This window comes from Haematobia irritans, chromosome 1, assembly GCF_050003625.1.
Source record: "Haematobia irritans isolate KBUSLIRL chromosome 1, ASM5000362v1, whole genome shotgun sequence".
Taxonomy (NCBI): domain Eukaryota; kingdom Metazoa; phylum Arthropoda; class Insecta; order Diptera; family Muscidae; genus Haematobia; species Haematobia irritans.
Genome location: NC_134397.1, coordinates 50,758,367 through 50,771,800, shown reverse-complemented (window position 1 = coordinate 50,771,800; position 13,434 = coordinate 50,758,367). Strand labels below are relative to the sequence as shown.

The 13,434-nt window shown below is 33.1% G+C and overlaps 1 protein-coding gene across 1 annotated transcript; it reads left to right on the top strand.

The window, feature by feature from the left end:
* The first annotated feature begins 4,880 nt into the window (after window positions 1–4,880).
* LOC142238569 (uncharacterized) lies at window positions 4,881–6,400 on the top strand. The gene is made up of 2 exons (XM_075310262.1): window positions 4,881–5,036; window positions 5,096–6,400. Exon 2 carries the CDS (start codon window positions 5,133–5,135, stop codon window positions 5,580–5,582), a length of 450 nt encoding a protein of 149 aa, XP_075166377.1. The 5' UTR covers window positions 4,881–5,036; window positions 5,096–5,132; the 3' UTR covers window positions 5,583–6,400.
* The last annotated feature ends 7,034 nt before the right edge of the window (window positions 6,401–13,434 follow it).

Genomic DNA, 13,434 nt, shown 5'->3' with positions numbered 1-13,434 from the left:
TATTATTTCTTTAGAAAATTTGGTCAACATTTTATTTCTATAGAAAATTTTATCAAAATTTTATTTCTATAGAAAATTTTATCAAAATTTTATTTCTATGGAAAATTTTGTTAAAATTTTATTTCATTCGAAAATTGTGTCAACATTTTATTTCTAGAGAAAATTTTGTCAAGTTTTATCTCTATCGAAAATTTTGTCAAATTTTTTTATAGATATTTTTGTCAAAATATTATTTCTATTGAAATTTTTGTTCAAGTTTTAATTTGTATAGAAAATTTTGTACAAGTTTTATTTGTAATGAAAATTTTGTTACAAATTTTTTTGTAGAAAATTTTGCAACAATTTTTTTTCTCATATTTCTTTAAAAATTTTCCTAGATTTTACAGATAGTTTTTATTTTAATTATGTGACGGTTTGCTAATAATAATTAAGGTGGTTTGCGATATACCCTACTTTAATATAGAGTACTTTCCCTACTTCGCATCTTAAAGACCTATATCGGTTTACTGTGGTATTTTTTATATGTTTCAATTGCAATTATATTTTCATAGAGCAAACAATTTAGTTTCCAATAAAAAAAAACGTTATGAAATAACATACAAACACACAGTACTGTCTCGGTATGCATGTCTATACTTTAATAGGAAGGTGTCGCTTCCGAGAATTTAACTGAACACTCTGTAATTAAAAACACATCATTTTATTTAATAAAACATTTTAAAACGACTATACATAGCATGGCATTAAATTATTGATGTGTGCCACTATGTCAGCTATTGCAAAGGACAGAGTTTTAATCACCACACACACACTCACACACTGCAATTCAATTGAATGCAAACTTTTACTCTCTATCTCTCCGCCTCATTCTCCAATTACCATCAAAGTTAATTGGCAACACTCTCCAACAAACAAGAAACAGGATGCAGAGTAAAGTAGTTTAACAATTGTTGGGAAAATGTTGATGGTGTTAGCCATGATGCTTTGCCAAGGATGAATGTAGGATAGACGCATGTTACAAGGACTCTTTCTCTGGCTCTGACATACACGCATACTTGTATGTACACATTTGCCGTCTTCCCCTCGTATGAATCACTCAATCAGTCGCTTGTTAAGATAACAGTACCAGTTGTAGCTTCTCAAAATCATTTGGCAGCACTTTTTTATATCTTCGTTGCTCATCAAAGGATTTAAATTTTTTGTTTTAGAAAACGAGAATGGAAAGTGATGTCGTTGAGCATGAGTGAGAGTATGTTGAAGAAGTTTCGCAAAAGGATCTCTGTGTAAATAAGTGAAATTCACACAAAACGATTTAAGACAGTAGTATGAAAAATACAAGTAAAACCGGTAGCAATAACAAAAGTAACAACAACAGCAGCAACAAACACTTAAACAAGAACACCATATAATTGGATGTGTATAGAGATGTAAAGCTCTTTTAATACAACAAAACACACAACAGCAAATAAAAATAAAGCCGTCTTAAGTAATAAATGCTGATTTAAATAAAACAAAAAAGCACACACACACACGCAACACAAGAAAGAACAACAAAAATTTATAGAAATGCCAACAGGAAAAAAATTCAACACAAACAGCTACAACAACGATAACAACAATAAAAAATATCGAGAGCAATATCATCCTCATTGTTCTACTTCTAGCATTTATGTTGGGTGCTTTTATGCGCTATTGTAACATAGAGTTGTTTGAATAGTGGTAAGGGGGTACAAGATTTTGTACATCAACTAAGTAGACATGGATTTGTGGATTGGAATGGGTCGATGGCATATCATTACACTTCAATAAATAAGGTTTTTGGCAAAAATCCGTACAGACTTGAAATTTTCTAAAAATTTCCTAGAGAAATGAAATTTTGGCAAAATCTTCCCTCGAAATAAAATGTTGAGAAAAATGTATATAGAACTAAAATTTGATTAACAATTTCTACAGAAATAAAATTTTGTCAAATTTCCTATAGAAATAAAATTTTAACAAAATTTCCCATAAAACGGAAATTTTGACACGGTTTTCTACAGAAATAAAATTTTGAAAAAAAATTCTAATTGAAATAAAATTTTGACAAAATTTCCCATAAAACAAAAATTTTCAAGAATTTTCTATAGAAATAACAATTAGAAAATATAATTGAAATTAAATTTTGAGAAAATTTCCTATAGAAAAAAAAATGTTGGCGAAATTTTCCATAGAAATACAGTTTTGGCAAAATTTTCTATAGAAATAAAATTTTGTACATCAACTAAGTAGATATGGATTTGGGGATTGGAATGGGTCGATGGCATATCATTACACTTCAATAAATAAGGTTTTGGTAAAATTCCGTATAGAATTGAAATTTTCTAAAAATTTCCTACAGAAATGAAATTTTGACAATTCTTCCATAGAAATAAAATGTTGAGAAAAATGTATATAGAACTAAAATTTGATTAACAATTTCTATAGAAATAAAATTTTGTCAAATTTCCTATAGAAATAAAATTTTGACAAAATTTCCCATAAAACGGAAATTTTGACACGGTTTTCTACAGAAATAAAATTTTGAAAAAAAAAATTATAATTGAAATAAAATTTTGACAAAATTTCCCATAAAACTAAAATTTTCAAGAATTTTCTATAGAAATAACAATTAGAAAAAATAATTGAAATTAAATTTTGAGAAAATTTCCTATAGAAAAAAAAAATGTTGGCGAAATTTTCCAAAGAAATACAGTTTTGGCAAAATTTTCTATAGAAATAAAATTTTGTACATCAACTAAGTAGATATGGATTTGGGGATTGGAATGGGTCGATGGCATATCATTACACTTCAATAAATAAGGTTTTGGTAAAATTCCGTATAGAATTGAAATTTTCTAAAAATTTCCTACAGAAATGAAATTTTGACAATTCTTCCATAGAAATAAAATATTGCGAAAAATGTCTATAGAACTGAAATTTGATGAAAAATTTCTGTAGAAATAAAATTTTGTCAAATTTCCTATAGAAATAAAATTTTGACAAAATTTCCCATAAAACGGAAATTTTGACACGGTTTTCTACAGAAATAAAATTTTGTCAAATTTCCTATAGAAATAAAATTTTAACAAAATTTCCCATAAAACGGAAGTTTTGACACGGGTTTCTGCAGAAATAAAATTTTGAAAAAAATTCTAATTGAAATAAAATTTTGACAAATTTTCCCATAAAACTAAAATTTTCAAACATTTTCTATAGAAATAACAATTAGAAAAAATTGTTAAACTTAAATTTTGATAAAATTTCCTATAGAAAAAAAAATGTTGGCAAAATTTTGGCAAAATTTTCTATAGAAATAAAAGTTTGTACATCAACTAAGTAGATATGGATTTGGGGATTGGAATGGGTCGATGGCATATCATTACACTTCAATAAATAAGATTTGGTAAAATTCCGTATAGAATTGAAATTTTCTAAAAATTTCCTACAGAAATGAAATTTGGACAATTCTTCCATAGAAATAAAATGTTGAGAAAAATGTCTATAGAACTAAAATATGATGAAAAATTTCTGTAGAAAAAAAAAAAATTTGTCAAATTTCCTATAAAAGTAAAATTTTGTCAAATTTCCTATACATATAAAATTTTAACAAAATTTCCCATAAAACGGAAATTTTGTCACGGTTTTCTACAGAAATAAAATTTTGAAACAATTTCTAATTGAAATGAAATTTTGACAAAATTTCCCATAAAACTAAAATTTTCAAGAATTGTGTATAGAAATAACATTTAGAAAAAATAATTGAAATTAAATTTTGATAAAATAATTGAGATTAAATTTTGATAAAATTTCCTATAGAAAAGAAATGTTGGCAAAATTTTCCATAGAAATACAGTTTTGGCAAAATTTTCTATATATATATATATACAATTTTAACAAAATTTTCTATATAACTACAATTTTGAGAAAAATATAAAAAAAATGTTTCACAAAATTTTGTATAGAAATAAAATTTTGACAAAATTTTGTATAGAAATTAAATTTTGACAAAATTTTCTATAGATATAAAATTTTGAGAAAAATGTTTATAGAAATGAAATCTGAAGCAAAATTTCCATAGAAATAAGATTTTGAAAAAAGAATCTATTTGAATGAAATTGTGATAATATTTCTAATAGAAAAAAATGGTGCCAAACTTTTCAATAGAAAAACAATTTCGGCAAAATTTGCAATAGAAATGAAACTTGAACATAGTTTCCTTTAGAAATGAAATTTTCAGACAATTTCTACGATTTCTATAAGCCCAAGACCCCAAATCGGGAGGTCGGTTTATATGGGGACAATATCAAAACCTAGACCGATATAGCCCATCTTCGAACTTGACCTGCCTGCAGACAAAAGACGAGTTTGAGCAAAATTTCAACACGATTGCTTCATTATTGAAGACTGTAGCGTGATTACAACATACAGACAGCCAGACAGACGGAGAGACGGACAGACGGACATGGTTATATCGTTTTAGAATTTCTCCCTGATGAAGAATATATATACTTTATATAGTCGGAAATCAATATTTCGATGTGTTACAAACGGAATGACAAACTTATTATAACCCCGTCACCATTCTATGGCGGTGGGTATAAAAATGAAATTTTTAGAAAATTTCCTACAGAAATCAAATCTTGAAGAAATTCTTTAAAAATTTCATTGGAGTGTTCACGTATTTGTTATACCCTCCACCATAGGATGGGGGTATATTAACATTGTCATTCCGTTTGTAACACATCGAAATATTTCTCTAAGACCCCCATAAAGTATATATACACTTGTGGACAAACAATTAAGTCACTCTGGTTGACATTTCTATTTGGTTACATATAACGGGTTCTCTCACACCTATTTTCGCTTCCAATGCAACAATGTTGGAGTACCGCTACTCGTGCGTGCTAATCATCAAAATTTTGTATTATATGTGTTTCGCTGTTGAAGTAATTAGCAAGCTTTTCCAAATAGCTTGGAATTTGGTTGGACATACAATTAAATCATTTTATTTTTGAGAGGTAATTATGCAAATTTATCGTTTTCTTTGCAAAATAAATAAATAATTTTAACTTCTCAGAACATTCTTAAACACCCACGCAGAAATTTTCGGTATTATGGGCAAAAAGAAAAGTTCGACTCCTGTTGAAAGAAAGATCATCTGGACGTGCTACGAAAATGTGGGTTCTGTGGCAAAGGTTGTTAAAATCCTTAGTCTTTCACGTGGAAAGGTTGTTAATGCCATTAAACATTACAAACAATTTACCACATTCAACAACTTGCCTCGAAATGTGCCCCGAAAAACTTCTGCTGCCGATGACCGGTTAATGGTTCGAATGAGTAAAGCTGATCCTTTTTTCACATCTAGCCAAATAAGGTCGGAAATGGAACAGAAATATAACGTTATAGTTTCCTCAAGAACTGTGAGAAGGCGGTTGGTTGAAAGTGGACTACATGGTCGAATTGCCAGACGTAAACCTAATGTAACAAAAAGGAACTTGATTCAGCGCCGGCAGTTTGCTAAGAAATTCTGCAAATATGACCATAATGGTGGTATGGAGCGATGAATCCAAGTTTAACGTGTTCGGAAACGATGGGAGACCATTTGTTCGGCGGCCAGTTAATTCCGAACTCAAGCCTAGATACACCAAAAAAACGGTAAAGCACGGTGGCTCCTCAGTTATGGTTTGGGGGTGTTTTACATCCTCCGGTGTTGGTCCATTAGTAAAAATCGAAGGAAAAATGAACGCGGATATGTATCGGGAAATTCTGAAGGATAATTTAGATGGTGAGTACGCAGAGAATTTGCCGCTAGCTTGGATCTTTCAACAAGACAACGACCCAAAGCATACGTCGCGGGTCGTTAAATCTTGGTTAAATGAGAACAAAATAAAAGTACTTGAGTGGCCAGCGCAAAGCCCCGACCTTAATCCCATAGAAAACTTATGGGGAATAATAAAACGAGAAGTTTCTATTCGGAAACCGAGAACTCAGGAAGAATTATGGCAAGTTATTCAGGAGGAATGGTACAATATCACTGCTGATAAGTGTGAGTCACTGGTTAAAACTTTACCTAATCGTTGTGCAGCAGTAATTCGCCAGAAGGGTTATCCCACCAAGTATTAGAACTAAAATATAGAATAAGAAAAAAATATTTTTTTTTTAAGGAGAAATAGCCATACGATTTGAAGTGACTTAATTATTTGTCCACCCTAATGTTAAGATATCATTAAACTAGATACATAACCACACTTAATATGTAATGAATACATTTTTTTCTATTAAATATCGTTTGCGACACTCGTTCTGAATAAAACGAGGTGATTTTGGTTAGAAATTTAAAAAGAATTTGCTTGTTATTTTAATTGAAGAATGTAATTTGTAGAATGACTTAATTGCATGTCCATAAGTGTATATTCTGGGTTGTGGTGAAATTCTGAGTCGATCTGAGCATGTCCGTCCGTCCGTCCGTCTGTTGAAATAACACTAACATCCGAACGAAACAAGCTATCGACTTGAAACTTGGCACTAGTAGTTGTTATCGATGTTGGTCGCATGGTATTGCAGATGGGCCATATCGGTCCACTTTTACGTATAGCCCCCATATAAACGGACCCCCCAAATTTGGCTTGCAGACCCTCTAAGAGAAGCAAATTTCATCCGACCCGGCTGAAATTTGGTACATGGTGATAGTATATGGTCTCTAATAACCATGCATAAATTGTTCCACATCGGTCCATAATTATATATAGCCTCCATATAAACCGATCCCCAGATTTGGCTTTCGGAGCCTCTACGAGAAGCGCATTTCATCCAATCCGGCTGAAATTTGGTACATAGTGTAAGTATATGGTCTCTAACAAGCGTGCCAGAATTGGTCTATATCGCTCCATAATTATATATAGCCCCATATATACCGATCCCCAGATTTGGCCTCCGGAGCCTCTTGGAGGAGCAAAATTCATCCGATTCGGTGGAAATTTGGTAGGTGGTATTAGTATATGGTCTCTAATGTGGTATTAGTATATGATCTCTAAAAATTGGTCGATATCGGTCCATAATTATATACATCCCCCATATAAACCGATCCCCAGATTTGACCTCCGGTGCCTTTTTGGGGATGCAAATTTTATCCGATCCGGTTGAAATTTGGTTCGTGGTGTAAGTATATGGTATCTAACAACCATGCAAAAATTGGTCCGTATCGCTCCATAATTATACATAGCCCCATATAAACCGATCCCCAGATATGACCCCCGGAGCACCTTGGAGGAGCAAAATTTCGAGGTTCGTGGTGTTAGTATATGGTCTGTAGCAACCATGCAAAAATTGGTCCATATCGGTGCATAGTTATGTATAGCCCCCATGGTTAGGTTAGGTTAGGTTAGGTGGCAGCCCGATGTATCAGGCTCACTTAGACTATTCAGTCCATTGTGATACCACATTGGTGAACTTCTCTCTTATCACTGAGTGCTGCCCGATTCCATGTTAAGCTCAATGACAAGGGACCTCCTTTTTATAGCCGAGTCCGAACGGCGTTCCACATTGCAGTGAAACCACTTAGAGAAGCTTTGAAAACCCTCAGAAATGTCACCAGCATTACTGAGGTGGGATAATCCACCGCTGAAAAAATTTTTGGTGTTCGGTCGAAGCAGGAATCGAACCCACGACCTTGTGTATGCAAGGCGGGCATGCTAACCATTGCACTACGGTAGCCCCCATATAAACCGATCCCCAGATTTGACCTCCGGTGCCTTTTGGACAAGCAAATTTCATGCGATTTGATTGAAATTTTGTACGTGGTGTTAGTATATGGTCTCTACCAACCATGCAGGAAGTGGTCCATATCAGTCTATAATTATATATAGCCCCCATATAAACCGATCCCGAGATTTTGGAGCATCTTGGAGGAGCAAATTTCATCCGAGTCAGTAGAAATTTGATACATTGTGCTAGTATATGGCCGTTATCAACCATGCCTAACTAGGTCCATAACGGTCTATAGTTATATATATAGCCCTCAGATAAATCGATCCCCAATCACACAAAAATTGGTCCATATCAAGTTCATAATTGTATATAGCCCCCATATAAGCGACCCCCATATTTCAATTCTGGATCCCTACGTACCGTGCAATAGTCCATATCGATTCGTAATTCTTTGTAGACTTACATACACATACCTGTTTTGTCTAATATATACCACGTATGGACTAACTCACAATTTAGAAAAGGATGTTAAGAAGTTTTAAGATAACACAACCCAAGTAATTCGTTTGTGGATGACAGTCTTTCGTTTCTACGCGATCCATGGTGGAGGGTACATAAGATTCGGCCTGGCCGAACTATACTTGTTTTTTTGTGTATATCTTTAAGAACCATTTCAATATATTTCGTCCTTTTTCTTTCCCACTTGAGGATACATTTAATGATTCCCGCTTTCTTATTTTTTTTCTCATCCATAAAATACAACATGCCTTAATAAACATATCCAACATAGTGCTTGAGTAACTTCAAATACTCATACGTATATGAGATCATGGGAAGCCAACTACTAATGCAATATATTCAAATATGCTTACCCAGCGGGAAATGGAAGCGACGTGGAATCGATGATGGAAGTGCTGTCCGGGTAGCTATAAGGCCTGGGCGCTGCATTACGTGTTCATTTCAAAATAACATTGGATTGGATTGGAGACCAAGGCCTTGCCTCTCGCTTCTATTCGTATGCCTTCTAGAGGTGGTGTCGTCGATGCCATGTTATCAGGCCTTCATACTAAGTACAAAAATCATGCCTTCCATAGAAGGCCCTCAAAAAGGCCTGGACAGGAAGGTATAAAAGAAAGCGTGTAAAAATAAATATATTGAAGGAAAGGTTGCCTGTGAACTGAACATTTGCCCTCATACCTTTTACGTTAGAATTTAATTTGACTTACTTTTCCTATACAGTTTATCTTATTTTTGTGATTTTAATATTTACCTCAAGTGTATTTTTATTTTTCTGCTCCGTCGGGATTTGAACCGGGGTCCTCGTTATTGGTAGTCCTACACTCATCCACTGGCCTACGACACATTTATGTGATGTGGGCGCCAAAAGGTAAACTTAAGCTACACGTGAGGTCATTCCGCGTTCCCTTCTGTTGGAAGTGAACGTATAATGGGTATCGGATCTTTTATATGTTACAGAGAATATCTTCTATAAGACCAAAGTTAGGAGTAACTAGACATAAGCAAATTAATAGCTTGGCAGCCAACAAAGAATGAGTATGAGATCTTTTTATACCTGACGTCACAGAATGGTATTGGGGGTATAATAAAGTTGTCATTCCGTGCGTAGCACAACAAAATATCTATGTCCGACTATATATAGTGTATATATACTTGATTAGGGGAAAATGAAAAAATGATATTACTACACCGAAAAAAATCCGTAGTTAACCGAACGCTAAATGTAACCTATTTTTATTGCACAAAAATTACTTGTTTGTAGTTAAATTTATTTATTTTTTTTTCGAAATTTTCCATATCCCAATGAAATTTTCGTTTTTTGTAAGTATGTCTCAAACATTTTATAAACTAAACGTGGGCATAAAGTTCAATGACCGTACACATAAATTCCATATGAACTAAAGCAAAAGAACATTTTCGTACGATTCCAAAAAATAGAATGAAATGCCAATGATTTTGTCCTTTATTTTTAGTTCGTTTTTATACCCTTCGCCACTACTGTGGTAGAGGGTATAATAAGTTTGTGCATTTGTATGTAACGTCAAGAAGGTCGTTTAGTATACCGGTCGTCTTAGAATTAAATTCTGAGTCGATGTAGCGATGTCCGTCTGTATGTCCGTCTGTCTGTCTGTATATGTAATTTTGTGTGCAAAGTACAGGTCGCAGTTTAAGTCCGATCGTCGTCAAATTTGGCACAGAGTTTTACCATGGCTCAAAGACAATCGCTATTGGTTTCTATTCAGATTTAGATATAGCTGTCATATATATTTATCACCGATATGGCCATAATTGACGTATTTATCAACGTATTTTCTTAAAATTTCGCAAGGCCGAATATTTGGGGGCTCTCGTCAAATATGCAAAATTATTAGATTTAGCTCCCATATATATCTTTCGTCCGATTTGGACTTATATGGCCTGAAAAGCCAGAGTTTTACCCTGATTTGCTTCAAATTTTGCACAAGGAGTGCGTTTAATAGTATCGTTAATTATACCAAATTTAGTTGAAATCGGTTCAGATTTAGATATAGCTCCCGAATATATCTTTCGACCGATTTCGACTCATATACCCACTGAGACCAAAGATTTACCCCGATTTACTTGAGTAGAATTAAGGTTCTGGATATGCGAGCGAATTTTAATTGAAATCGGTTCAGATTTTGATATAGCTCCCACAGAGTTCAAAGTTGTAGTCCGATTTACGTGAAATTTTGCACAGGGAGTAGAATTAAAATACTAACCCCCATTTTCATAAAGCTCCGTTAGTGTTCCGTTAACTAACCAACTTTTAAACCGTATTATGGACGAAGCTGCCATCTTGCCTTTATATTCCATAAGCCAGTTAGGAACTTAACAGACGAAATTGTTTCAGTTAAAATTAACCGGAGAGAAGATATTTGCAATTTACTTTCTGTTAACTGGCAGTTAAAGCCTAACGGAGCTACATGAAAATGGCCGTAAGTATGAATGTCAAATTTGGTTAAAATCGGTTCAGATTTCTATATAGCTTCCATATATGCTTTTCCGATTTGACAAAAATGACCAAAATACCCACATTTTCCTTATAAAATCGCCACTGCTAAGTCGAAAACTTGTAAAATTGACTCAAATTTTCCTTTATTTCTAATACATATCTATCGACCAATAAATCATAAATACACTTTTGCGAAGTTGCCTCAAAATTGGTTCAGATTAAAATGTTCCCATATTATTTTTTACTAACCGACTTAAATTTTAAGTCTATAGGTTATAAATTTTGTTCAGATGGATTCAGACAAAAACCTTTAAATATAGCACCCAACACATTTGACGGATTTGACATAGTGTCGAAAATGTGGATTTACAAAGTGGTGCAGGGTATAATATAGTCGGCCCCGCCCGACTTTAGACTTTCCTTACTTGTTATTTACTAACATTATGGTCCGTCCTGGTCATAAACCTATTTAAATTTTGAGTCCAGACATTTTGTAAATGTTTAAAAAAATGTCCAAATCGGTTCATATTTAAATATTTGTATATGGGAAAATAAACCTTTATATAGCTCCCAACAAATTTGAAGGTGTTGGCATACATATTGGTGAAGGGTATAATATAGCCGACCCCGCCCGACTTTAGACTTTCCTTACTTGTTTAATATGAGAATGAGTTAATTCGTGTTTTCCTATTGGACTTTACGATTCGCATTAAAAAGATTTCAATTTCATACCGTGAAAGAAGTTGTCAAAATTACTAGAGAGAATGGGCGGAGCTGATCTATCAAAGACAATTTGTTTGCTTCTCTAACTCTCAAGGAAGAAATATTGCTTTTACTTTCACCTAAAGTCGGATTCAATTTCACGAATTCAAGATTTGATTAAAACTGTCTGTAAAACTGAATTTTCGTTCATATAACAACAATGTAGACCCTTCTTTTTCCAATTCCCAAAGAAGGCACAGAATAATGTTTGCGGGCATTTTTTGGAAAGGAAGTGCAAGGCATTTTAACATGCATGATAGAAGAAGGCATATGGGAAGGTATTAAGGATCCCAAAATCATGGGTTAAGAAGGCATGATTTTTGCGGTACTTCGCAATTTTCCCGCTGGGTAAATACAAACACTCATACTCACGCGTACAACGACACTCACTGCCACATATTCGTTTTAACTCAAATCTATAGGGAGGGAAACGCATATTGGGATGTATATGTGTATGTGTGTTGAGATTGGTGTATGTGCATAAACAAAGAGATTTATATAAATTGATGCACTAATCCTGATATTGAGTATTTTCCCAAACCAAGAGCATCAGCATCAGTAGCAACAGCTACAGCTACAGCACTACCAGTATCAGTTATAGCAAAGGCAACAAAAACAACCATTGCCAATTGATTGCTATGTCGAAAGTAGTTCAATGTAATCAGGCCTAAACTCAATTTGTACCATATCAGAGGCAACAGTGGTAGTAATAACAACAACGACAGCAACAACAAAAGAATAGCAAATGCTATGAACAATAAGAGCTAAACCAAAGGCACGAAAACATCATCATTGCTATCGCTATCGGTATCAGCAAGAATACCAAAGAAAGTATTAGCGTTACATACCAATAAACAAAACCAAAAACAACAAAAAAAACCCTAAAAACATGGAGGCTGAAGCAACATGAGAGCAACCAAATTGGAAACTATGATATGCCAGAACCAATAAGGCAACAAGACAAGATTTTACTATGGTTTGAATAGATGAAGATGAACAAAACTATAGATAAATCAGAAAGAGTTTCCTTTGGATTTTTAAAGGCAGATGGGGGTAGGGCTATTCACGTGATGGGATACAGAAAGAAACTTAAGGAAAAAATTTAACTGATTTTGTAAGTTTGAATACAGTTCTTCAGTATTCATTTAAAAAATCGTGAAAATATTAAATATTTAGTAATAACAAATTTTCGAATATCAACCTTGATTTTGGGCCTAGAAGTTAGTAAATTCGCTCTGTTTTCATTTCAAGTTGTTGTCGTTTAGATTTATATATTTCTTCCACGTTAATCGCCTGTCAATAATTAATCGTGAGTACTTTAAGCAATTTGACATAGGAATAACATTTTCATTTAGATTGACCTCTGGACAGTTACAAGTTAAATGATCCAATTTGCCAGTATTTAATTTTATATTCCAGTTTTTAAACCACACACAAACATTTTTTTATGATTCAATCACAAAATTAATTGATCCAATTAATTTTTTAATTGAAATGTCTTCAATCACAGAAATGATAGTATCAATTAAAACAAGTATACGGCCGTAAGTTCGGCCAGGCCGAAGCTTATATACTTATATCATGGATTGCGTAGAAACTTCATCTAAACACTGCCATCCACAATCGAATAACTTAAGTTGCGGTAACGCTTGCCGATGGCAAGGTATCTTAAAACCTCCTAACACCATCTTCTAAATTGTATGTAAGTCCATACGTGGTATATATTAAATCAAAAAAGATCGATCCAATACGTATATAATTCAGTTTGACAAAGTAGACATAAAATTTTGACAACATTTTCTACAGAAATAAAATTTTAACAAAATTTTCTATAGAAATAAAATTTTCACAAAATTTTCTATAGAAATAAAAATTTTGACAAAATTTTCTATAGAAAGAAATATAGAAATTCTATAGAAATAAAATCTTTGACTTCGCAAGCCAATTCTGGGTAT